The sequence below is a fragment of the Oncorhynchus keta genome, chromosome 3, assembly GCF_023373465.1.
Source record: "Oncorhynchus keta strain PuntledgeMale-10-30-2019 chromosome 3, Oket_V2, whole genome shotgun sequence".
Taxonomy (NCBI): domain Eukaryota; kingdom Metazoa; phylum Chordata; class Actinopteri; order Salmoniformes; family Salmonidae; genus Oncorhynchus; species Oncorhynchus keta.
This window is the reverse complement of record NC_068423.1, coordinates 6,406,670-6,434,278: the sequence shown is the minus strand read 5'-3', so window position 1 is coordinate 6,434,278 and position 27,609 is coordinate 6,406,670. Positions and strand designations below refer to the sequence as shown.

General features: G+C 40.1%; 1 protein-coding gene and 1 long non-coding RNA gene across 5 annotated transcripts in view; both read right to left on the bottom strand.

Annotated features, from left to right (window-relative positions):
• kansl1a (KAT8 regulatory NSL complex subunit 1a) overlaps window positions 1–23,689 on the bottom strand; it is a 57,514-nt gene extending 33,825 nt beyond the window's left edge. Inside the window, exons 1-3 of one of the 4 annotated variants that reach the window (XM_035747016.2) lie at window positions 23,632–23,689; window positions 22,926–23,001; window positions 13,013–14,408 (exon numbers count right to left, since the gene is read on the bottom strand). In XM_035747016.2, coding sequence (XP_035602909.2) covers window positions 13,013–14,340 — 1,328 coding nt within the window. In that variant the 5' untranslated portion in view covers window positions 14,341–14,408; window positions 22,926–23,001; window positions 23,632–23,689. Of the gene's footprint in view, window positions 1–13,012; window positions 14,409–15,093; window positions 16,397–16,438; window positions 17,275–22,925; window positions 23,002–23,631 lie in introns of those variants that run through there. The other 3 variants (XM_035747035.2, XM_035747008.2, XM_035747026.2) reach the window with 3 other exon arrangements.
• LOC127913825 (uncharacterized) lies at window positions 10,272–13,005 on the bottom strand. The gene is made up of 2 exons (XR_008086862.1): window positions 12,694–13,005; window positions 10,272–12,539 (listed from the first exon to the last, which is right to left on the bottom strand). It is a non-coding gene; the product is annotated as an uncharacterized LOC127913825 (long non-coding RNA).
• Window positions 23,690–27,609: the final 3,920 nt, after the last annotated feature.

Genomic DNA, 27,609 nt, shown 5'->3' with positions numbered 1-27,609 from the left:
AACTGCTGTCAGATTTCAAAACAACTTATACGGAAAAAACAAACCATGCAATAATCAGACGGCGTTCAGAACAATAGTCAAATTAGCTGCCATGTTGGAGTCAACATAAACCACAAATTACATGCTATATATTCCCTTACCTTTGATGATCTTCATCAGAATGCACTCCCAGGAATCCAAGGTCAACAATAAATGCTTGATTTGTTCGATAACGTCCGTTATTTATGTCCAATTTGCTACTTTCATTTGTGCGTTTGGTACACCTATCCAAACGCTGGTGATGGTCGACCATTTTTTCGGCCAAAATCTTCAAAAAGTTATATTATAGGCCGAAAGAAACATTTCAAACTAAGTACAGAATCAATCATTAGGATGTTTTTATCATAAATGTTCAATAAAGTTCCAACCGGAGAAGTCCTTTGTGACCTGGAACTGGCTCTCTGCCAGTAGTCTGATTCATTCCCCTCTTATTCAGTCCCACAACACAGTAGAAGCCTCTTTCAAATTTCTATAGACTGTTGACATCTTGTGGAAGCCCCAGGAAGTGAATCTACATTCATATCGCAACGGGATTTCAATAGGGAATGGTTTGAAAATATACCAACCTCAGATTTCTCAAATACTGTTTGGATTTCTTCTCAGGTTCTTGCCTGCCATATGAGTTCTGTTATACTCACAGACATCATTCAAACCTTTTCAGAAACTTCAGTGTTTTCTATCCAATACTAATAATGATATACATATATTAGCAACTGAGACTGAGGAGCAGACCGTTTACCCTGCGCACCTTTCATCCAAGCTACTCAATAACTGCCCCTGCAGCCATAAGAAGTCAGTAAACTTCTCTGATTTGAGATGGGATGATAAATAACATTAAATTGGCTTGGCTTCGTCGGCTACTGTGTCTCTCCCTCCCTATCCTGTCCGCTCCAGCACAACTGGCACGTCTCTCTCTTACTTTGCTCCATGTGCATGCCACACAGACACCTGTTCCGTACTGAATCTACCTCCACCAGAAATTAATATCAGGAAATATTAGCCCCCACATAGCCTCTGACCATGCTTTCAACAACATTCAGCTTTTGTTATGATTGATTAACACACTGTGCTAACTGAACCCAAAACCAATATTTAAAATTCTCACATTGTTATGATATGATTATTACACATTAACATACATTTTAACATCAAAATAATGTGCAATAGGCGCAGCACTAATTCATTAATTAATAACACGAGTACCTATTCCCATTTTACCATGACCAAAGTTAATTATTAATTCAGCCATAGGCTGCAGATGGAATAGGGAGCGTATGATTGTGTAATTATTTAAGGGAATTCGTTAAGTTTTCTAACCACTGTACTTTTTCCATATTTTGTTACGTTCCAGACTTGTTCTAAAATGGATCAAATTGTAGATTGAGGGACACACACACACAATACCCCACAATAATAGAGCAAATACGTTCGTATTAACAGAGTTAATACGTTTGCAAATTTATCAATAAAAACTGAAATATGTCGCATTATAAACAACGTGTGAGCTCCGGTCCAAATTCTCCCTTCATTTTGTTATAGTGTTGGGATGGCGACTTGGGAGAAATTGGTGCGAGATGGAATGTATTCTCTGTCCAGCTTGCTTATCATCTTCTTGAAACAGTCTTTGCTGACTGTGTAAAAAGGAATCATGTCTAAAGCCATAAAGTAGAGGATGGTTCTTCTTCAAACGATTGAATAAATGTGAGGGAAGCAGCAGAAAAGGACCCTCCAATTCTGGTTTATTGATCCCACCACTCGCCATCTACAGAGTTTCTGGCTGCTTCTCACAAAAGCATAGTTTGAAATCTGGCAGTTAAGATTAGAATTTTGATTACAACGTGCATAAAGGCTGGAGTTGTTTTAACAAAATAGCCTACCTACAATTTTTTTCAGCTCAGATTTACTCACGAGGCAATGAGTCGATCATTTAGGCTCGATCCGAAAATGTGGTCGGAGGCTCCGTAATGAAGCAATTGCGGAGCCGAGCTCCGTACCGCATTGCCATGCACATCCCAAATGTTTTAACAATACGAAAGACTCAGAATAGCTCCACATTGACATGATTGGTTGATGGTAGGTGGGAGCAGTACATCCTGTTGAAAACAAACTCTCTACCTTGACCACAGTTCTGCACTCCACCATAAAGCACAAGAAGTATGAATTCCCCGATTTCTGCTCGGCCATATCCCCGTAAATGCTGCCTGGCCATTGCAGACATCGTATTGACCACGCACCCAGACGGACAATGGACTTCTCTCTCCAGAATGCACTCCCGCCAATTTGTGCACATTCATTGTTTCATAACGCCACTGTGCGAATTGTTTGCATTTGATTGTTACTGTATATCAATTCCCCATTACATATATCACCAGTATTACATTTACTGTTAATTCATAATCTACAATGTTTGTTACTTTGGTCACTTCCTTTATTTTAATACATTCAATAGTTATTCAGAGTCTTCCCATTCTCACTGTCAGAGTGGACACATTGTTTGCTGAGTGCAAAACCTATGCTACACTTGTGAGAAACAAGTTTTGGCTTATTTCATTCCATTTTCGAGTTTTGTCAGTCAGTGTCTTTTGTTTGGAACGCTCCTGTTGATGTTAAGTAAGGACGTGCACACATAGAAGTAGGCCTATAGGCTACCCGGCCTGCGAGAAAATGTAGGCATATAAAAAGGTGCCCATTTGGGGGTTTCTGATAGTATTTGTGATTGGCTTAAGGCTTAACGCACCACCACTAATGACTTATGGAGCTTCTCAAAGTAATGTTTTCAACTCAAAATTAACTCTTTATATCCATTGAGAATTATAATAGTTGCATCAAAGCTGAGACCGAGAGCCTGAAAAACAGCTTCCATCTCAAGGCCATCAGACTGTTAAAGCCATCACTTGCACCTTAGAGGCTGCTGCCCTATATAGATAAGACTTGAAAATCACTGACCACTTTAATAATTGGAACATTAGTCACTATAATAATTAGGGATGAACAATATATTGGTGAATATATCGGAATCATGACGATATTCGCTTTGACCGATGTCTAGTTTAACGCCGATGTTAAAAATCGAGGTATTCAAGGTAGTTTTGACAACGTAGGTAGGTACATGATGTAATGACACCCCGTAAAATGTTGCACTACACATGCAGCACAGCGTTCCTAACTTAGCCCACACAATGTCTGCTGTGTGGATTTAGCAGTCAACAAGTCAAGCATCATTTGAAAAAGTAAGATAGTTTCAGCGAGACAACTCAAAGGCGAAATCCATTAAAGCCAAGATAATGGTATTCATTGCCATTGACAATCAAACGTTCTGTCGCGGGTGATGTTGGCTTTCGCCGACTGGTCGAGCACCGGTACACACTAAGTGCACTATTTTTCAGATGTTGCCCTACTGGCGTCACACAGTAATAGCATCACTGCTATTAGCTTCACGACATGCATACTACGGAACGTGTCAAAAAAGATATAGTAGCACTGTCAAAGCTGAACAAAAAGGTCAGCAAACAAGCAAACCTCGGACACGAACGATGTGTTTACAAAAATGATTTAGGAATCCTTGTAAGTATTAGCAAGGTTGCCACTTGTTCGCCTATTGAAATTGAACTTCAGTTCATGAAAATAAATCGCTAGCCAGCTACTTAACCTTGTTGCCCAAAGCTAATGTTATAAGCAGCCAGCTAGCTTCATCTGGCTAGTGAGGCTCGACCGGACTGGGTTATGTATTGTGAAGCTAGCCACAATAAGGATTAGGCACACTTGTGGGATATGCGGTTTGCCTTCAAACTAAAAGTATGTTATTGACAGTGATGCAAATGAATACAAATGGTATAATTATGCTATGCTTTTCATTTGAAGGCTAACCACTAACTCCACTATTGTGACTAATCCTTACTGTGGCTAGCTTCACATAGATGGGTCCGACCACCATTAATCAAATAATAACAGTCCTATAAATTAGGGTTATTTTTGACGGCACCTTGCTATATAGTTAGCTTGCTAACTAAAGCTACTGAAACAGATGTCATTTTGCTATATTTTTTGGGGGGGAAGAACATTGTTTACATCCATGAGCTAGCTAGCTTTGTGATCAACACTGTAGGTGCGCGAGACAACTTTACCAGCATCATAGCATATGTATCGATGAATCGTTGTGACATATGAAATACAAGTGAGTGTAATCAATGTATAATAACTACGTAAAAAATGTATGAACACGTTCAATTATTATGTGACGTGCAGTCATATTCAGGTCCTGATTGGTCAACAAGCATATTTGACACGTCAAATAGTGTTAATTTTTGGGGGACACGCAAAGACCCAAACGGCGTTCCTTATAAATCATGGTTGAGAATGAAACGACTTAACAAATGAACAACAAAACAGCTCAGTAAGTGAAAGAAACAGACTAATCATTTTTTGCTGGTAATGGGGACATAAATGGTCAGTGTGGTGTGTGTAACCTTTATTTAACTAGGCAAGTCAGTTAAAAATAAATCCTTATTTACAATGAGAGCTCGGACAACGCTGGGCCAATTGTGGGCCGCTAATATTTTAAACATTATTTTTCTTTGGCAAGGAAAATATCAGACACCATATCAGCCAAAAATGTAATATCGGTGCGTCACTATTACTATTACATACTGTTTACATATTTTGCACTACTCCTCATCTCATGTATACACTGTATTCTTCTGTATTTTAGTCTATTCCGCTCCGCAATTGCTCGTCCAAATATTTAGATATTACTTTAAATGTGTGTATATTGTTATGAAATTGTTAGATATTACTGCACTGTTGGAGCTAGAAACACAAGCATTTTGCTACACCAGCAATAACATCTGCCAAACGTATGTGACCAATAAAATTTGATTTGAAAATTGGCCAAGCCAATTACTTCTTATCAGTACTTAACTTGACAGAAATAGGTTCCGGTACTCAGTTTGGGTGATGGTACTGTTTATATTTAGGTCCAGGAGTTCCACACTACATTTTAGATAATATTCTATAAGAGGAACAAGAGCTCAAGCAGAAGAAAATTTGAGGTGCCAGTACTCAGCTCCAGCCCAAGTCAAGCACAGCTTCTTATTCCCTGCACAAATAGCCTAAAGCTGTCTCTGTCCTGAGCTCACTGGCACAGGAAAGTCTGAGGGCCCAGAATATTTTACACATTGCAAGTTCGCCGGACCCAAGTTAATAGTTGATAACCTACATTTCAAGCTCGTTGCACAGGCCATGAATAGCCACGGTGATTTATAGGATATTTTTAAATCAGGATATTTTCTACCTACATGCTGCAATGTTATTTGTTGGCTTTATGTAGGCTATTTTTTAAATAGTTGGCAATGGCAACAGAAGGTAGTTTTTTATGTATCATTTTCATTTAGATATACATTTTGATTAACCACATGACAATGATTTTGAGATGTGAAGACAAATTAAATGAAAACCATTACTGACATGCAGATCGGTAGAAATGGTAAGATAAATTGGCATTTCACATGAGAAAGGTTGCAGACTCCTCATGTAGCCTATTACTGTCAACTTCAGGAAAGTAACGAAAACCAGCAGGAGAATAGTTGGGTCAGGTTACGGTTTTCTACCTTTGGTGCCCTCGAGACATTTGCCTTATTTCAAACAAGTTCAATGCATATAGTTGAATTTATTAAGACATATAGGGTGTGTATTTGGAAAAAAACACACATTTAACCTCTTTGGTAGGGGGCAGTATTTTCATGTCCGGATGAAAAGCGCGGCCAAATTAACTGCCTTGTTCAGGGGCAGAACGACAGATTTTTACCTTGTCAGCTCGGGGATTCAATCTTGCAACCTTAGAGTTAACTAGTCCAACGCGCTAAACACTTGCCTCTCATTGCACTGCACGAGGAGTCTGCCTGTTACGCCAATGCAGTAAGCAGCCACGGTAAGTTGCTAGCTAGCATTAAACTTAATCAATCATAATCACTAATTATAACTACACATGGTTGATGATATTACTAGTTTGTCTAGCTTGTCCTGCGTTACATGTAATCGATGCAGTGCGCATTCGCGAAAAAGGACTGTTGTTGCTCCAACGTGTACCTAACCATAAACATCAATGCCTTTCTTAAAATCAATACACAGAAGTATATATTTTTTTAAACCTGCATATTTAGCTCAAATAAATCCAGATTAGCAGGCAATATTAACCAGGTGAAATTGTGTCACTTCTCTTGCGTTCATTGCACGCAGAGTCAGGGTATAGGCAACAGTTTGGGCCACCTGGCTCATTCCGAACTAATTTGCCAGAATTTTACGTAATTATGACATAACATTGAAGGTTGTGCAATGTAACAGGAATATTAAGACTGATGGATGCCACCCGTTAGATAAAATACGGAACGGTTCTGTATTTCACTGAAGGAAAAAATGTTTTGTTTTCGAGATGATAGTTTCCAGATTCGGCCATATTAATGACCTACGGCTTGTATTTCTGTGTGTTATGTTCTAATTAAGTCTATGATTTGATAGAGCAGTCCGAGCGATGGTGGGCACCAGCAGGCTCATAAGCATTCATTCAAACAGCACTTTTGTGCGTTTTTCCAGCAGCTCTGCTGTTTATGAATTCAAGCCTATCAACTCCCTAGATTAGGCTGGTGTAACAATGTGAAATGGCTAGCTAGTTAGCGGGGTGCACGCTAATAGCGTTTCAAACGTCACTCGCTCTGAGACTTGGAGTGGTTGTTCCCCTTGCTCTGCATGGGTAACGCTGCTTCGAGGGTGGCTGTTGTTGATGTGTTCCTGGTTCGAGCCCAGGTAGAAACGAGGAGAGGGACGGAAGCTATACTGTTACACTGGCAATACTAAAGTGCCTATAAGAACATCCAATAGTCAAAGGTATATGAAATACAAATGGTATAGACAGAAATAGTCCTATAATAACTACACCTAAAACCTCTTGCCTGGGAATATTGAAGACTCATGTTAAAAGAAACCACCAGCTTTCATATGTTCTCATGTTCTGAGCAAGGAACTTAAACGTTAGCTTTCTTACATGGCACATATTGCACTTTTACTTTCTTCTCCAACACTTTGTTTTGCATTATTTAAACCAAATTGAACATGTTTCATTATTTACTTGAGGCTAAATTGATTTTATTGATGTATTATATTATGTTAAAATAAGTGTTCATTCAGTATTGTTGTAATTGTCATTATTACAAATACATTACAAAAATTAAAATAAATGTAAAAAAAAAAAATATATATATATATATATATATATATATATACAAATTATTATTATTTATTTTAAATCGGCCGATTAACCGGTACCGGCCTTTTCTGGTCCTCCAATAATCGGTATCGGCGTTGAAAAATTATAAATCGGTCGACCTCTACTAACCAGTTCAGGACTGCTGATTTTGATGACAGTGGATCTTCTCACATTGAGCTATATTGTAGAGACAAGTTCCGATACCTCTTAGTTCAAGCCAACGTCTGTTTACCATGCTTATGATGCGTCCCAGTATTAATTCGAAAGAGGTTCAGTTTTAGTGGTTTTCTTTGAATACTAGCAGGCCTGTCTCCTGGTTGTGTATTTGTATTTTCTGCGTAATGGCCTACATGGCTGAGGGCTGCCCATATTGAGAGATCAGTGTTTCTGAGGCAAGAATCTCATTACATCACATGCATTACATTGGCCTAATACTGAATATAAAGTAGGGCTGGGAATTGCCCGGGACCCCTCGATACGATATTACGATACTTAGGTGCCGATACTATGTATTGTGATTCTAAATGTATTACGATTTGGTTCTGTGATTTAATTGCAATTTGGTGTTCCAAGTACATTGGTCACCATATATATATATATATATATATGTCTGCTGTAGAGGAACAAGAGAGCCTTGAGAAAACAAAAGTGTTAAACAAATTGTCTCCCTATTTAAAAAAAAAAAATTTAAAAAAAGAGAGGGCGAGCATGTTTCGAAGGAAAATACTGCCGTTTTGGTGCAGGTAAAGCCAACAAGCACAGAAATATTGATATTGATCAAAACTATACGATATCCCCCCCATCACTAATAGAAAGTCTATAAATCCGTTTGAGGTTGCAGTTCTGCTCTCGAAGATTCAAATCTATCCATTCTAGGGAACTAGAAGACCGTAAGTCAGTTAGCCCTAATCCAGTTCATGTTTTAGCTTTATACACGGGCCTAGTGCATAAAATGTGTACAAAGTTTTCTAATAATCAAGCCAACTAAGTTGGCTGAGGCCATGGCTTGCAGCGCATGCTGTTGCTCAGCATTACTGTGCAGTTTTCTAGTATCTCCCCCCCTTGTGTACCGTTTCCCATCCTGTTCGACACATCTGGATTTGTTTAGCTCCAGTGAGTTCCTCCCCAACATGAACCCACAGCCGGAGTTACATAACCCCTTCTCTTTATGATTGCAGCTCTCCAGCTGAATTTGATCCTCTTCGCACCCCACACCCTCTGCCTAGTGCTGCTGTGATCCATGCACAGGCTCTTATTCACGCTTCCTCTGAAGATAGGAGTTAACTTCTAAAGGTATAGGGGGCAGCATTTTCACTTTTGGATAAATAGCGTGCCCAATTTCAACTTCCTGCTACTCATGCCAAGAATATATGATATGCATATTATTAGTAGATGTGGATAGAACACACTGAAGTTTCTAAAACTGTTTGAATCATGTCTGTGAGTATAACAGAACTTATGAAGCAGGCAAAACCCAGAGGACTAACCATTCAGATTTTTTTTAGGTCTCTGCCTGTTAAGTGAGATCTCATTGGGAAACGATATTTGGTAGCTAGGCCTAATGCTGTGCTAGGCTATCGATAAACTTACACAAATGCTTGTCTTGCTTTGGCTGTAAAGGATAATTTCAAAATCTGAGATGACAGGGTGATTAACAAAAGGCTACGCTGTGTTTCAATATATTTCACTTGTGATTTCATGAATATTAATATTTTCTAGTAATATCTTTTGTCCTTTGTGTTATGCTAATTAGTGTCAGTTGATGATTATGCTCCCGCACCCGGGATGGGGAGTCACTAGAGGTTAATTTGGGCACGCTTTTCATCCGGACAGTTGATGACAATTCTCCCAGATCCGGGAGCGGTAGTTCCAACCCACCGTTCCTAGGCCATCAGTGAAAATAAGAATGTGTTATTAACTGACTTGCCTAGTTAAATAAAGATTAAATAAAAAGGTGTAAAAAAATAAATCTAAAAAAATCTGCTAAATCTGCTTCCAAAATTACCAGTTTCCGATTATGAAAACTTGAAATCGGCTATTCCGATTAATCGGTCAACCTCTAATTTCAAGAGCAAAGATTATAGGCCAGGCAAATCCTAAATCTACTCCGCTACTTGAGTCCTCTCCCCACACCACTTTCCACAAAGACCTAGCCCCACCTCATCCCTCAAGGAGTGCATTTATTGTTCCTTGACCTCGAGACACTTGCGTTCAGTCAGCATGGCCAATGCAACAATGTTGATGACAATGACGTGGTTTTCACTTTGCTTCTTAATATAAATCCACTAGCATTCTATAATTACACAATTAGTGTGTTTCTTAAATCTGCAAATGGATAGTTTATTTTCTTAGGAAGTTGGGCCTAAATGTACCGAGTCAGAGCAAATGTAGCGAGCTATATACAGCCTGATAATATCAGTAATGATATAGACCAAAATCAGCATGTTATTTGTGCAACATTATCTTCTAAATCAAAGAGGAATACGTGAAGCATGAATGCCACACGAAGTAGCAAAAATAGCATTCAATTTTGCCAAAAGACTATAGAGTCCCCTAGGAAACGCATCAACACTTTGGTTCCTACCCTGTCACAATAACTCCTCCCTGGCATTTTCATTCGCTGTCATGTCAAACACTGTATTCAAAGTGCCAACTATTATATTCTAACTACAGAATTAGAATAATCATTCTATTTCCATGATTCCGACAGTTCACACAAGTGGTTTGCTCTAAATCGCAAGTCAAATTGCGATTGCAAAAAGATAAGGCCTAGATTGTTTGCCCATATAGTGCAGCCCTACATGGATGGCAGTGTGGAAATTCTCTCAAGTGAGTGTAGGAAACACAAATGTATGAAAAAGCTGAAAATTATTTTTCATTGAACTGAACAGTATGAAAAAAAATCAGAATGGAGAAAGACCCATTGAAATCACTAAGAATGTATGTGTTGCCACCCTAGGGTCACACGCACTACTCAAAGCAAATGTATAATTTTATTCAAGAAACATAAAATATAGTATTTAAAAAACTAACATTTGTTATATATTATGATGTGTTTTGGCCATATCACTCAGCCCTAGGAGCACACAAAAATATGCAGAAAGAGGAACCGTCAAGCAGTGAACCAAATTCATTTGGGTGGGGGTTAGGCTATAGGTCTGTTACGCTGAAACAAAACCACCACTGAACCCTCACCATGAAGAAAAGGCTTAGGCTATAGGTTTGGGAGATGTCAACCTATCCTATCGCGATTATGTATCCATAAAGCATTGTGTTATATGATCGTATTGCTTCCTATTGGTCAACCCACAAAATGTTTTTTAAATTTTTTTATCCAAAACTACTATAATGCGAAATCGAATAATGACGAAAAATCATGTTGAAAGCCTGGGCAGAGGCTAAATGCAAGCAAATATTTTCTAATATTAATTTCTGGCGAAGGAGCTTCAGGATGGAACAGGTTTGTGTGCGTGTGGCGCGCGCACATGATTGAGCAGTGATTGTCTGATGAGGAACGGGATGTCTTAACATAGTGAGTTAGGTTATACGTTATCGGCTAGACAGAAGCAGTTTAGTCTTCAGAACTGAATAATAATTGCTTTATAAAACAGTAAATAAATAATGTTCTCTCTCAAAGCTGTGATTGCCTATTCCTAGGCTTCCCTAGGCTAGGCCTAGTAGGAGGATGGGTAATTGGCTATTAGGTTTTCAACCTCGCATGGAGGGTTTCCCCGGCCCGCATAAATAGTTAATTTCTTAATAAGCAAACTTGATTAAACATGTCATTAGATGTTTCTATAGGCTATTGTTTGTTCGCTCTCATTCCCCTGGCTACTTTACATTTTTAGGATATTCAAACATGACAAGGAACCATGTTACATTAATTATTTGATTGAGAGAAAGCAATGCTTAAAACGATGAAAGCTTAGCCTATAGTAGAGCCCAAAGTCATATTCATAGCCTATCAGATTGTAGGGAATATAGGCTAAACATTTTTTTTTTTTTTTTTTACAGCAAGACAGTTAAGGAGTGTCGGTTATAAAAAAAAAATTTTTTTAAATGAACAGGTTCAGGATATAGCCTAAGGCCCATGTATCCGACAGAGAAAGTCGCAAACAGAGACACAGGCAGAGAGAAAGAGATTCCGACTAGACATTTTGTGCTACTTTTTTGGTGGAATCCTCCACTCCGCCTGGCTTACATCCCACTCTTGCATTCTGTATATAACATGTATTGAAATATGCTATAGCAAATAAGAAACGACAAATTACTCTTGATTTTAACGTGCTGCCCTTCTGTGCGCTGCAAGACTGCTCTTCACTGTGCGGAGCCAGTATAGTTCAAATAGGCTAAACCAGGGGTATTCAACTCTTCCCTTACGAGGTCCGGAACCTGCTGGTTTTCTGCCCAACCCAATAATTGCACCAACTTGGTCTAAATTAGTCCCTGATTAGAGGAGAACAATCAACAAATGCACGAAGCTAGTCTACTTCCCATCCCAGGTACAACAAAGCTCTACCCAAACTGCAAACCCTTTAGGATAAAAATCCAATTCATTTGCTATAAATGGGGTTACCAAACAGTTCAAGTAGAACAATGTATCATGTAGTGAAGTCTGTATATCACTCTTTCCCCATCCAGACAAAGAATCAGCCATGTCAATCTCTATGCTTGTGCCAATAACTCAGGTTTCTCTCTGTATGGATACGAAAATATTTAGGCCAAAAGTCCAAAAGGAACAGGAAGGGGCTGTAAAATAAGTTCTCTGCTTTGTTAATCATCTACCAAATGCCAAACAAGTCACCAAGTCCATTAATGCCGCTGACCCAACTGGCAGTCTATTTTCACTCAAAAACATTAAGCAGAAATGAGGCACTCTGGCTTGCGCCTCGCGTGGAATACATTTGAAAGCCCCTGCTGAGAAAAACACAAGAGAAAGTGGAAATGTGAAAATTATACCCTTTGCATGAAGTCACATTTCCGCCTTGGTTTTATCTAAATCAAAACATGTATTCTGTATGTGCTCTCTGTTCTCTCTCTGCATATAAACAGTACATTCAGCTCTAGCCTTGGTTGTGGCAGTACATCACTGTGGACGGGGACTTAATAGATTCACACAGTGTACTCAGTCTCTCCAGTAACTACAGCATCACACCCACACTACAACACCAGCTCTTCCAAGCAACTGGCGTTATCGCCCCCTTCCTGGAGTTCGATCCTTCCATTCAGAGAGATGGGGCATCTGTAATTGCCATTAGCACATTGTTAGCCCAAATTGAAGATTTTTTGTTCATCTGCACAGAGCAGCCTTCTAGGTGAAAGCTGGGGACCCTTTGTACCGTGTAGATTAAGATCCCATTATCCTGAGTAGAATAGTTAGGGGAACACCATCTCACCTTCCATCTATGTTAGTCCCACTTTGTCCCCTTCTGGCAGGCAACAAACATCAAGAAGATTACATGATTTGGTTGACGAAAAGCTCTTTCAGCCTGTGATACTGCTTGAGCCAAAGAAAAGGGGCATGGTAAGTCCCTTCTGCTCAATAAACTGATGGTCACAAGGTGCAAAAAGAGTTTGTTTTTCAAAAGACCCATATGGCCTTTAGCTTGGCATATGACCACTCATCACTTCAGTCTCACCATTTTCTAAACCTTTATATGATGGAACGTCACTTGGGGGTCCTCATGTCACAACGGTGCGTCCTGTGGTACTTACATTTTGATGTGCCGCTGCTCAATGTCCACTCTGGTCAGCACCTCCTCCTCCAGGTCGGTGTCCCCTCCCGAGCTGCTCTCCGTCACATCCGAGTCGAAGTTGCTCTCAGCTACGTGCAGGTTGGCTGTGCCGCTGAGGTAGAGGCGTTCCAACTCTGTGGGGATGGAACCGCTCTTCAAGAACCTGCCCAGGCTGTCCCTGGCTCCCAAGGAGTGCCGGCCCGGGCGCCATGTGGCGGTGGTGTCCCCCTTGCGCGTTGTGGTGGCGGAAGGCAGCATGCTGAGGGATGAGTCCAGAAATCCCCCCAGCTGCTGCTTAACGTGGCGCTCCACCTGCTTGGCTTGCACCACCTGCAGCCGCTTGCGTAGCCGCCGCATCCGGCCCTCGATCTCACCCTGGCGGCTGCGGTTGAACAGAGTGCGCTCCTTCACCTGGGCGTCCAGGCTGCAAAGGGTGGAGGAGGGGGACTGGGGTGCCGGAGAGCAGACTGGGGACCCCTGCTGGCTTCTGCCTACCCTCTCCCAGTCAGTCACAGGCAGCATCAGCTGATTTGAGGGTGTGTCTGGCTGATTTGAGGGTGTATCAGGCGCCACAAAGCGAGCTGGTTGCTGCTGGAGGCCATTTCCTCCTGCGCTCTGAGAAACCCCCAGGGAATGCTTTTGCCTGACGGGTCCCTTTAAGACGGCGCCCGTGAAGGCCTTGGAGTCCAGTGGAGGCGTTAGGGGCTGAGATTCAGCGCTGGCGGAGGGTTTGCTCCTGTTCACCGCCACCACGGAGCCCGCTGTGCCGGACATGGCCAGCTTCTTGGCTAGGCCATTGATGGCCGCCACGGCTTGGCCACCGCCGTTGCTGCTCATGAGGCTCTTCAGTTGTCCTCCGGACAGCTCCAGAGTCTGCCGCTTACTCAGCAGGAAGTCTCCCCCGCCGTTGAACAGCGAGCTGGGCAGGATGCCGTGACTCTTCAGCACAGACTGCTTGATGAGGACTCCTTGCAGTTTAATAGACTCCTTGGTGGAGGGGACGGGGGTCACATCGGAGCACAGGTAGGAAGCTACCAGCGGCTGGAGCTTGCCCAGGGTTGAGGCCGGGGACTGCTGATGCTGCTGGGTTGGCTGCTCCTGGTTCCCGCTGCAAAAGTTGTGGGAGTGTTCGTCGGCGGCGGAGACCTTGCATTTGCCGGTGCCGGTGCTGTTGTGGATGAGGATGTTGCTTGTGTTGCCGTTCTCTGTGCTGCCCGGGGAGAGACTGGAGGACTGGGCAGCCAGTTTGAAGCGGATGTGGTGAGCTTCGGCTGGGGCGTCGGTGAGAGCGGGCGCCATCGCAGCCATGCAGCGCAGAGAGACGGACTCCGCGGCCTGCTCCACACCACCCGCTTACTGCCCTGCCAGAGGACAGCCTGGGTGGTCAAGAAGAGACAAAGTCAGACACTAGTACCACACAGTAAAGGTGTGATAGACAGCAGACACACCCAATCCTGCCTCAAGTAACCACAGGTGGACTAACTCCTCCTTAAAATGCTACAATGATTAACATAATTTACTCTGACTAAGGCAAATTAGAGATGTTGTGCTTCACTTGATAAATCTAACAAATTATATAAGATAAAAGCATTTACTTAGACAAGTTGAAAAAACAAGGAGTATGTAGTCTGCTTTAAATTGGCCTATTAATTTACAAAAAGCATGCAATTGGAACCTCTAATTGCATATTAAATAGCAACCTTCATGTTGATAAGCATAGCATACCGCCTAAGACCTAACAGACCATAGTCAGGGTGGTAAGTATGGTGTTGCCTGAAAACAGGATTAAACAAATAATATTAACATGTATCTGTTTTTTAATTTAAATTAGGCCTTTAGTTAGGGCAGAGTCAACATTAAGAATATCCAGCAGGCTAGACTACTTTGTGACCTAATAAAAAACATTCAGGCAAGTAGATTTATGAGCCCATTTCTTTGTGATTGAACTTGCTTGACTAGCCTACATGGTTAACACGTAGGAAATAATGAAAACAATGTGGTCAACAGCAAGAAACTAGCATAGCGGAACCTCAGGCTAATAAATCCTACAGCTAACTGCACCTGTGCTTGTGTGAACAAGTTGGCCTTCGTCATTTAGGACTACTCCCCAGGCTCCTCCTCAAATAATTATCTGTGCCCTGTGACCATTGAATTCAAGGATAGTCGGATGATAAGGAAGGAAAGCAAAGCAGCCAATGCAAATTATTCAAACCCTACTAAGTCAGATGCAGCAGGGTTTGGAGGTGTAAGCAGGTGGATTTAGCCCAATAGCCCAAAGTGCATGACATTCTGACTTCCTGTGTGAAATTATCAGACACACAAGTATCCACATTTCCTAAATCATATGTCGGCTACTAGATAATGTTCACAAGGTACAGCCTTGCTCGTGGTGCAATCAGTGTGTATGGTTAATGCCGATTTTTAAGGGGGACGTTTATTATTGGATTGGTATTTAATTCCAGTAAACATGCGAATCTGGTCCAAATTCGATCTATGGAATCTAGCTAGACAGAATCCACAATGATAAAATGCGTTCTGCTTCTTCCCTGTATCATCTGTCAGGCGATATGAATGGGGGCTCAGTATTCCACCGCAGTTTCTTGTCAGCGCGCACAAACGCCATGTTGTATTTCCGAGGGAGATTCAATGCAATTCATCCACATTAAACCGCCTATTCAGCGCTGATAAATCCAATAAACTTGTCCCTATCAAAAGGCTTGACGTTGAAAATGTCAATCTAATTATTACGTTGACGTTATTCATGCACTGGCTCCTGTTTTCGATATATCAAATTTCCCTTTATTTTCCATGACGCCTCGGTAAAGGATTTGTTCGCACAATGCCCCCTACAAATGTTTACGTTTATTGTTTTTGTCTTCAAATTCACGTGTCCAGTTACTGATTCGAACGTAATGCATCTCAACAAATTATTTAGCTAGCTCGCTCCAAGTCGTGTGTATTAAATTATTATGTATCTTATTCTAAATGGCAGCGTATACGTTTGCTAACCGTGCAGCCAAATGTTGGCTAACGTTAAATCAATAAGCACACAACTGTAGCGGCCTAGCTAGCTAACGTTATATTGTAACGTAAACAAACGTTTGAAAAGCAATAGCAAAAACATTTCAGTGTATCTTAGTTCATACGGTTATAGTTTAAAAAAATGAAATACAGTGGCTATTCTAGACATGCACATGATTCTGGCGATGCAATTTGTTCTCTAAAATAAGCCACATGCAAACCACGCTTTGCTTGACAATGTGTGATTGCTAAATCATTTTAATAGTTTTTAATAGTCTACTTGAATTATGTAATTTTTTTGTCGAATGCTAAACCGGACAAGTTAGTCGGAGTAAAGACTAATCAGTCTTGTTAGCTAGCTAACAAAGAAAAAGGAGGAACCTACCACGTGACGAGGCGCACTATCCGAGTGAATTTCGGCAACAATCCCCCGCAGTTTTTGAAGGAAATGTAAACGGATACCACAACAAAACACGATTTGAATCGATTAATCAGCCATTCCCCTTTCTAAAAATGCAATCCTTTTTTATTTAAGACCCCGTTTCAAGCGCTCCAGATTCGTTCCGGAACCAAGCAATGGGCGAATCAACTAACGTAGCAAGCTACACCTTGCTTGCTAACTAACGTTAACGCGCTAAAGTTAGCTAGCTAGCGCGCCTCGCTACTAGTAATAGCAAGTAAGTGTAAAAATGGTCCTTTCTGGTCAAAAATACTTCTGTTAATTATTTTACAACAATCCTTTGTCGCAAACTCCGTTCCCCACACCCTAAGGTGTTTGAGAAGGCCAGTTTTTCTGGTGTTTGAGAAGAGCCTATTTTCTCGTTTTAGGGAGAGACGCTCAGAAAATGGCGGCTTGCTCCTCTCCCTCTGATTTGAGTCTGACAAACAGAAGTAGTGGTGGTGTGTGAATTCTGGTAGGCGGGAGACATTTCTCATTCTCGCCGCTAGACTGAAGGGCAGACAAGAGACTACATGAAATGCCCAAACGTGCCATAAGAGGGGGCTTCTTAAAGCATTTCTCTGTATGTGCATGTAAAAAGTGTCCCGCAAACAAAAACCTGAACAAAAGGGTAAAAGCCTCCCCTGACACTGTATCAAAATTGTACTCGCTACACTCGCAATAACATCTGCTAACCATGTTTATGTGACCAATACAACTTGATTTGAATTATTTCTATATCTGTAGTGCTCAATGAATGGCACACCACGAGAACAACCTTTACCTAAATTATTTTTTATAATCTGTCATGAGACAAACAAGAGTTATACTAGGGCTGGGCTATTCATACATCTGATGTACCAATACACACAATGGACTGTGGAAGGATGTACAGCAATACGCTGCTAGAACCAAGTGCACCACAGATGTATACATCCTCCTTACAGATAAGATAACTGTCTAAATTGGCATTGAAAATGTCTGCTACATTGGCAGCATGTGATGCAATAGTGGGTGCTTGTTTTGCCCCCTGGTGGGTGAAGATTTAATTTTATGCCCAATGAAGGAGTTTACCACTGAAGTGTCAAACTCATTCCACGGAGGGCCCAGTGTCTGCGGGTTTGAGTTTTATTCCTTTCAATTAAAACCTAGACAACGAGGGGAGTTCCTTACTAATTAGTGACCTTGATTGATGAATTAATACAAGGGTGGAGCGAAAACCCACAAACACTCAGCCCTCTGTGGAATGAGTTTGACAGTTGTTTATAAGACGTACAATCTCCACCCACCCAGGCGATGCAAAATGAATTAGTGCAATTGCTTCTGCTTTGGTTACTCAAACGCTACGCTCCCAGTGGACCAGACATGTTACTCTCCTGGGGTGTGTTCACAGAACGGTGTATGACAAAACAGTGTGCAATGTTGAATTCAACAGAAACGGTACTGTACGACCAGTTTTAAAAAATGGATTATGGTGGCCCTGAGGGCAATTACTGTGTGGTGTGGTGTGCTGCACGATTTTTTGCAATTCCAAAATGATCACAGCCATATTGATCAGGCCACACCCACCAAACAGGAGCAAATGTACCTCAAAGGCTGTTGAAGAACAGTGCACACCGTTTTGGGGAAACGTGCCGTTCAGTACAAACCATCACACAACATAGACACAAACTAAAATGCACACCTGGGGTGTATACATTACCCCGAACAAAAACATGTTTCTATTGGAAAAATTCAGGTAGGTCCCTCCCCGTTCCGTTTGCTTGTGTTTGGTTCTTTTAAAACGGTAAATGGTTCCTTTGCGAGACTTAATGAACACACCCCAGGTTTGTCAGTGGGTTGGTCCCTGTTCAACTAGACATTTGACACAATGTGCCACTTTACAGCAAAGTATTATTACACAGACTTTTCTAAAATATAGGTATCCAGGTTGTTTCATAAATCATCTAAGTAACTTCATTGAGGTACAACATTTTAAAAACATTAGGATGAAGTGTGAAAATGCTAATATAGGTACTATTGACTTGGACCGTATTTGTGGCACAAATGCATAACAGTTAGCATTTGAAAGTGGCCAGATAAACAAAACCAAAGCATGGTTTGTGGTCATATCTTGTCCATAGACTGCTTACAGAGTAAGGAAACAAATATGTAATTTAATAATTTCAGTGAACTATCCCTTTAATTGCATGACAAAATAAAAGTCCTGCAAGTGTGCACAAGCAGGCACAATGAAGAGTCTTGCAGGGGACTTTTATTTTGCCAATTGGTGAAGTGATGACATAATTAACCTGCTCTGGCGATCCACATTTCGGAAGATGTTGTTGTAAAGTCACGTAAGACAAACATCTAAACGATGGATAGAATGCTTATTACCAGAATATTCGCTAACATTTTACATTCAGACTCAGGGTAAACAGCCACCACTGTGCAGCTGGTTTTTATAACATACTGTCGTAACAGCAAGCGATGTAACGTCTGCCTATTGCGCTTGGCCGACCGTTCTGGCATGTTCGGTCTTTACTAAAACTTTCCTGTGAATACTTTGTACGATACTTAGACTTAAACATTAACCAATTAATCACAGGGTATCTGCAGATTCCACGAAGTTGAATTTAAGACTTTGCATTAACTTTTTAATGCCACTTGGAATGCATTTTAATACCTATTTTGTGCATGCCACATACCTGCTAATTTTCCCCTCCAGAAATGAGCCCATGTCAAAAAGCTGTATTTTTAGGGCTGGCTCTTTCACTATTTTTACCATAATGGCTGGTGTGGCTACTGCCAGCTAACAATAAGACAAAAAAAGGTCAGTTTTCCGGGGAAAATATGAGCATTGCAATCTCCGATGGAGCAGTGTGTATAAAAATGTAGTACAGTGGCATATCCCATCCCTGCATTGAGGTATGTTTTCCAACCCACATCTCACGCCGGCTCCACTGTGTCTTAATGTAACCATTAATGCGTTCTGACCCCAGTGCAGCTCAGTGTAAACAAGCATAACGGTAGAGTCGGCATATTCTGGCAAATATAATGGGCTAATCATTCGTTAGATCACAAACTAGGTGTCCAGATTATTGGCTTTGAACCGATACCAATACCAGCTAATGATACTCAATACTACAACAATACCACTGTGAACAAATGGCTTAAAGTCAGACATACAGCACTGTTACTGTTTAAAACACGTGGTCAACTCTCCATCTGGATAGCTAGGCCACTGGATGTGCAGGCTTTTAATCCAGCACTGCTCAAACACACCAGTCAGCTTAAAGTCCTGTTGTGCAGTTTATTGGTAGAATCTGGTGTTAGTGGAGCTGGAACGAAAGTCTACACACTCAGTAGCTCTCTTGGAGGTATTATGTTATAACACACAACAACCAAAAAGTCGAAGAAAATAATTCCCTCATTCAGTGAATCGGGTATCAAATGACTATACTTTCAAGCAAGGTAGCTAAGTGGGAGGACTGGAGACCAACTTTTTCCAGTGCCAAGTAAGTCATGAAATAAGTTAATGCCTTCAGAAAGAATTCGCACCCCTTGACTTATTCCACATTTTGTTGTTACAGCCTGAATTTTAAAATTGATTAAATTGAGATTGTCACTGTCACTGGGCTCACACAATATCCCATAATGTAAAAGTGAAATTATGTTTTTAGAAATGTTTACAAATTAATTAAATTAAAAGCTTAAATGTCTTGAGTCAATAAGTATTCAACCCCTTTGTTATGGCAAGCCTAAATAAGTTCAGGAGTAAAAATGTGCGGCAGGGTAGCCTAGTGGTTAGAGAGTTGGACTGGTAACCGGAAGGTTGCAAGTTCAAACCCCTGAGCTGACACGGTACAAATCTGTCGTTCTGCCGCTGAACAGGTAGTTAACCCACTGTTCCTAGGCCGTCATTGAAAATAAGAATTTGTTCTTAACTGACTTGATGTGCAACATGTCAAAAAAAGATCCAGAATAATCACATATTTTTGTCTCTTTAGAGATTCATTTGCCTGCATGTTTTTGTGCATATTGACCTAGGCTATTTACCACATGAGGTGGGAACTCAAAATACATCAGCTAGGTTGATAACTGTAAATATGATATTGTTGCTAGATAGCCATGCAATTGATCTAACAGTTCATTTTATGTCCTACAAAAACTGTCCATTGGTAGGCCTAAATAGGCTACTTGATGTATATACCACAAGTGGCACACTCTGCTCCGTTCTGCTGGCGCATCATCTCAATTACGTTCTATATTTGTAAATTGGTTATTTCCTCTATTGACAGTTGAACTTTTTCCCTACAATTACATTTCAAAATGTTGATCAACTGTCAGTAGCCTATGCTTGTGCTTAACAGAATGCATCTCTCAAAGGGGGGAAAAGGTGTTAGAGTTAGCAGCGAAACAGGGATAGGGCAGATACTTTCATTGCCGGAAGCAGGTTAATGCACATTAGTGTTGACCAAATAATGGTTTTAGAACCAAAAGAAATCTGTAATTTTTGATCCCAGCTAGGGAGTGGCCTTCAAATTTTATAGGCTCCCTCTGGCAACGGCTCAACCTGCACATGAACTGCGCACATGTGGATAGCGCTCTAACATCTTGAAAGTGCACCTCGTATCATTTCATGTTAAAAAAAAATGTTTTGCAGTGGTGGAAACAATTAAGCAGCAGTCAAAAACATAAGTCATCTCCCATCACATTTTTTAAGACCTTTGATAAATTAAAGACTTAAGGCCTTTAAATTAGATAAATTAACTTAAGGACCCACGGACACCCTCAATCACATTCACCAGACATGTTCTGCCCAATGCTCGGGAATCATCTCCCTCCAAACACCTCCCCCAGTCTGGTGAACTTCTGATTCTGAGCCACACCTTGCAGTCCTGTGATTTGCTAGAATCCAATCATTACTTTATATTTGTTTACTCACACACAGGCCAGATTTGAGTCATTATTTCAGGCTTATTTGCCCTATGCAGTTTCTGCTGGTCTTGTATTGCAGGGCTCCCTTGCAGAAAAGACCATGATCTCAATGGGCCTTCCTGCTTGAATAAAAGGTTAAATAGCCTTAAAACGAGGTAAGGGACCGGACCGACCCCCTGACAAACCAGCAAGTTGAAGTGGAATTTTATTCAACATTCTGACTCACAGTAGGGCCATTAATTTGAATGCATGTTTTAAGGCGATATTCCAAAATGCCTGTATGGCAAGAATATAGCTTTTCATTTAAGAAAAAATCTAATTTATGAGCATTTGTCTGCTTGTACTCATGTCTTTTTGGTCTTGTCTCCTTTGTTCCTTCTCTGCTGTGTGCACCTTCCCATTTACTCAAATCCCACCAAGCCCCTCCCCCTGCCACTCACAACAATGATGAGAGATCCCTTCTTCCTCTCTGACAAGCAGTTTCAACTAGCTATTTGAATTTGAGGTTTAGTCCAACAGAATCAGTCCTATGGACACCGAACGACATTGAGACATTATTTTACTGTAACCTTTCTAACGATACCCTTTTTATGTCTCAACTCCTCAAATTGCACGCAGAGCAGACACTACTAAAACAGGAGTATCATTGAACATTGATTCTGGAAAAATGAATGCTCAGTTTGTCACACAATTTACCACATACCCCCTAGCAACATTTTAGCCAAAGACTGTTATACGAGCTGTCTAGTCTGTTTAATGAATGTGCAATAAGCATAAAACAATGAAGGTATTAGCAACTCGTTCTCATTCTGAGAAATAAGGTAGGCAATTGACTTCAACATCTGAACAAAGTAAACTGGCTAGCATGCTGTTCAAACAGTTGAAGACGTACAGATGGATGTGTTCATAACAATTCAAATGTTCTCTTTAGCTAGCAAATAGATCCAAGATGCTAAACATGAAATAACAATTAGCTGGCTACTCACTAGCACGTGGGCTTGTGCTTGAGAGATTGTTTATGAGATCTGTTTATGAGATCTGTACACAACTTCTATAATGCCTGCTACAAGAAGTTAGTCATTATTAATGAATGTGCATTGTGCATGTTATGGAAAAATTTTAAACAAAAAAGGGCATTTCTATAAAGACTTGAAAGCCAGATCTGTGACTTTTAGGTATAATTTCACAAGCCCTGAACACATTAGATTATTGCTGACTGTTTGAAATGCAGTGTATTTGACCTTTACATTGTACAACCAAGCTCATTTAGAGACTGTGAATCGTTGATCAATTTGAAAAAAAATCAAGACATAATTTAAGCCATATTGCCCAGCCCTACCCCGCAGTGTTCTTTTCCGAGGCTGCTGTACATCTCTGTGCATAGTATTTCTTGTGTGTATTATTTTGTTAGTACATTTTGACCTGTTGAATTAGTTATACATACCTCAAGAAGATTAATGACGTTGTAGTACAATGTAGTTAGGGCTACACATTTTTTTTTTCCATCTCTTACCTGTAATGTATGGTCCATTTGTGAAAAACAGTAGCCTGGATCCAAATCTCCAAAACTCATTGCAAGAAGATACTACCTAACAAAAAATGTGGGTTAATACAAATAAATAGAAAAATAAAATCACCATTGGTTGTGTCCAGCTTTATGCTTCAACCCCAATTGAATGGCACAGCCAAATGGCACATCAACAAAACATGACCTGGGATTTGCACTTATCTCAACAGAAAGACCTGATAAGCGTATTATGTTGGAGTGTAATGTCCCTTTAAGACAGGTAGCGCTAGCTAGCTGTGCTAGTGACGTTTGATAACGTTACCTAGCTAACGTTAGCTACTAAGTAGCAAAGCTACTGTACAAGTTAAACATTAACATCAGCTAACGCATGTAACAGTGCATTTCGGCGCAATAATGGGCATCATATCACAGAAATAAGTACTTCCCCAGTTGTTTTGAAATCATATAATTTCTGTAATTTAAATATTTTGATACTCTCTCCCTCAGACCGCTCGCAAAAGCTAACGTTAGCTAGCTGACGAAGTGCAGCTAACAAGTAGTGAGCAATATAATGCTGTTTTATGGGCTGTTGGACTGCAAAAACAGAAAATACCGATATCACAAACAAGTCTGTGGTTAGATGTGCACTGAACGTTTTTCCTTTATCCATTAAATTAGTTTTCTGAACAAAAACAAGAATATGCACGCTCACCTGTTCGTGCAGTAACCAACAGATCCTTGAGGTGATAACACCCACCTACAAGCTTAGCGATTGGCCAGTGCTGTGAATCTGCATTTTTTATTGGATTACGTAGCTGTCGTTCTTTATTAAAAGCCTTACAGCGGAAATGGTGAAGGGTCAATTGTATACCACATCCAATGGTGGTCTATAATTCTTACTAAAATGTAACTTTGATATGGGTAAAATCCCTATTAAGCTTGCAAACTTTCATAAACAAGTACTTCTAACTTGGAACCTCATGTACAAACAAAAATTTTCCCCACATAAGTATACAATATGGAATAATAAAGACATAAAATACCAAAACAATGCTTTTTTTTCCAGAACTGGTTTGACAACAACATTATTTGGGTTCAACAATTATTGAATAATGATGGACAACTATATGATTATCCAGCATTTATGAGAACACACAATGTTACATTCACTCCTGAGGAGTATCAAACTGTTGTTAGAGCTGTCCCTAAAGGTGCTATTCTTCTTTTAGGAGAATATAACACTACTCCAAGTGAAACTATTGAGGAATTTGTAGCCTCAATAAAATTAGAAGGAATTGACATTTTAAACTATAAATGTAATAACATGTATATAAGGAAACTATGTCAAAATGTTACTATTCACTCTGCTAAAATGTACTGGAATGCAGCCCCAGGACAAGTCAAAGCAAATCAAATGTATTTATATAGCCCTTCGTACATCAGCTGATATCTCAAAGTGCTGTACAGAAACCCAGCCTAAAACCCCAAACAGCAAGCAATGCAGGTGTAGAAGCACCGTGGCTAGGAAAAACTCCCTAGAAAGGCCAAAACCTAGGAAGAAACCTAGAGAGGAACCAGGCTATGTGGGGTGGCCAGTCCTCTTCTGGCTGTGCCGGGTGGAGATTATAACAGAACATGGCCAAGATGTTCAAATGTTCATAAATTACCAGCATGGTCGAATAATAATAAGGCAGAACAGTTAAAACTGGAGCAGCAGCACGGCCAGGTGGACTGGGGACAGCAAGGAGTCATCATGTCAGGTAGTCCTGGGGCATGGTCCTAGTGCTCAGGTCCTCCAAGAGAGAGAAAGAAAGAGAGAAGGAGAGAATTAGAGAACGCACACTTAGATTCACACAGGACACCGAATAGGACAGGAGAAGTACTCCAGATATAACAAACCCTAGCCCCCCGACACATAAACTACTGCAGCATAAATACTGGAGGCTGAGACAGGAGGGGTCAGGAGACACTGTGGCCCCATCCGAGGACACCCCCGGACAGGGCCAAACAGGAAGGACAAGTGAACTGGAACAAAGTTTCGTTGTTGTCTCGTAAATATTGTATATCTAATAAGGTGAAAGAAGTATCATACAAACTCATTCATAGAATCCACCCTGTAAAGGTCTTTATTATACACAGATTTAAAATAGTTATTGATAACAAATGTGTGTTTTGTGATTGTGACCCAGAAACTCTTGACCATTTATTTCAGGACTGCTCTTATGTCAGAAGATTTTGGAGTGAGTTAGAAGATTTTATTTAAAAGAAACTACTATGAATTTTAATTTGAGAGACTGCGATGTTATGTTTTATTTTGATCCAAATGATATGGACCCTGATTTAACTTTCATTGTTAATTTGTTTATCTTTCATGGACGATTCTGTATCCATAAAATGAAGTGGGCAGAGAACAAACCCCACTTCACATTATTTAAGATGTCATTTCAAAATAATATTTAAATTCTCAGTAAATGTAAAAACAAAAAAGCAATATGCACCATAAAAGTATTTAACAAATTGAAAATGATTCTTGATATGTAATAACCCTGTCTGTTAGGTTTATGTACTCTTGTTTGTATATTTCTGTTTTTGTTTTGTTTTGTTGTGTTCATAATAATAAATAAATAAAATAATAATAATAAAACAATAAATAAATAAATAAAAGTATCCCATATCCTTGGGACATCTATACCCGTACCTTAACCATTTTAAATGTTAACGTCAACAGTTATTTTGAAATACAAACTAATGGATACATTGTCTACACATACTTTCCATAAATCAGTCAGGCCAATTTGAGGCAAAAGCCATTTTGAAGCGGCGTTTTCCCTTGGAGGAAAATTCTTGCTGCAAACCAAATAATTAGATCAAATGAATTTTTTTTGGTCGCATAGACATTCATATTTAGCAGATGTTATTGGGGGTGTAGCGAAATGCTTATGCTCCGAGCTCCAACAGTGCAGTAATATAAAAAAATACACAACAATACACACAAATATAAAACTAAAATAATGGAATTAATAATATTAATAAATATTAGGATTTGCAATGTCGGAGTATAGAGTATAAATATTTACAGTATATATGTGATGGGATATAAAGTAATTATGGACAGTAAAGTATGTGAATAGAATATGTAGTATATCTGTAGGATATAATAGTATTGTAATGAAATAGGCAGGGAGCAGGTCTAAAAACCTCCAGCGCGCTATCGACTGTGCCCCAAAAGCATGCTCAAACGGCAGCGTCGACATGGGTCGTTTGTACATAACTCCCTCCCATTCATTTCCGTCCAAGGCGGTGAAAAATATACATTTTTCCCAACTTTATGCAAAACACCAGCGGCGACTAATCATATCGAGTGGTTCTCATGACGAATTTGATGCTATGCGACCCAAGGCTGGAGACTTTCTTCAGCGAAGATGGCTGATACTAAAATACTAGGATTGAAGCAAATGTAACGTCATAACGAATCATGCAAAAAATATCTACAATTGACAGGAATATTTTAGTTAATGTAGAGACAAACGATTTTGCCATTTATTTTGTCATTAAGTTAATTTAGCTGGCGAGCTGACATTAGCCAGTTATCTGGCTAGCTGACACTAGCCAGTTATCTGGCTAGCTGACACTAGCCAGTTATCTGGCTAGCTGACACTAGCCAGTTATCTGGCTAGCTGACACTAGCCAGTTATCTGGCTAGCTGACACTAGCCAGTTATCTGGCTAGCTGACACTAGCCAGTTATCTGGCTAGCTGACACTAGCCAGTTATCTGGCTAGCTGACACTAGCCAGTTATCTGGCTAGCTGACACTAGCCAGTTATCTGGCTATCTTTATGGGTGTTGTGACATGAGTATGAAATTGTAATTCTGGTTGTTTAATATTTTAGGGACTCCTGAAACAACCAGCAAACCAGGCTGTCATATTGTGAAACAGTGGATGTAAAGAATCTAGCTAGCTAAAGCATTTACTACACATTTTACGTACAATTGTGTAAGCTTCCCTTGCTGTTATTTGCCCTGCAATGCAGATTAAATAACGTAAATTAGCTAGTTTACTATGTTCTTGCTTATTGTGCAGTGGAGGATAAAAATACCTGCATGCATATGGATGTGTAGCTAGCTATGCAGCCTGTACATTTTAATATATTCACTGATCATGTGCTCTACATTGACAATAAAGGTGCAGTTCAGGTATGAATGTCTGAGATTCGTTTTCAGTCATATCCAATACCAGGAGTATCAAATTAGTCTTTGATGCTGTTTCTGCATGTATGTATTACAATTATAGTGTTTACCAATCTTGTTCCTGGGACATGAATGGTTATGATAGCTATACAATAGACTAGAAACATGATTTAACTACACTACACTTCCTATGCATCATGTAAATACTCTAAAACCGGTTCATCTCAATATCTATTTTCCTAGGTGTAGTATTTCATCAAATGAGAGTCTTAATTTCAACCAGAAGAGAATGTGAAACACTTAATTGAAATAAGTTATTTAAGTGTTATTAATACATGCATTATAAATATTAATTGTAATATTATAAATACAAGTTCAATCTTTACTTCTGTTGTGCATTATAAAAACAGGAAGAAAGAGGTGGCGAGAGGTGTAAAATACAGAAAGGGAAAGAGGTAAGGACATAGGAGCAGGGAAGGCAGCATATGATTAATTAATCAT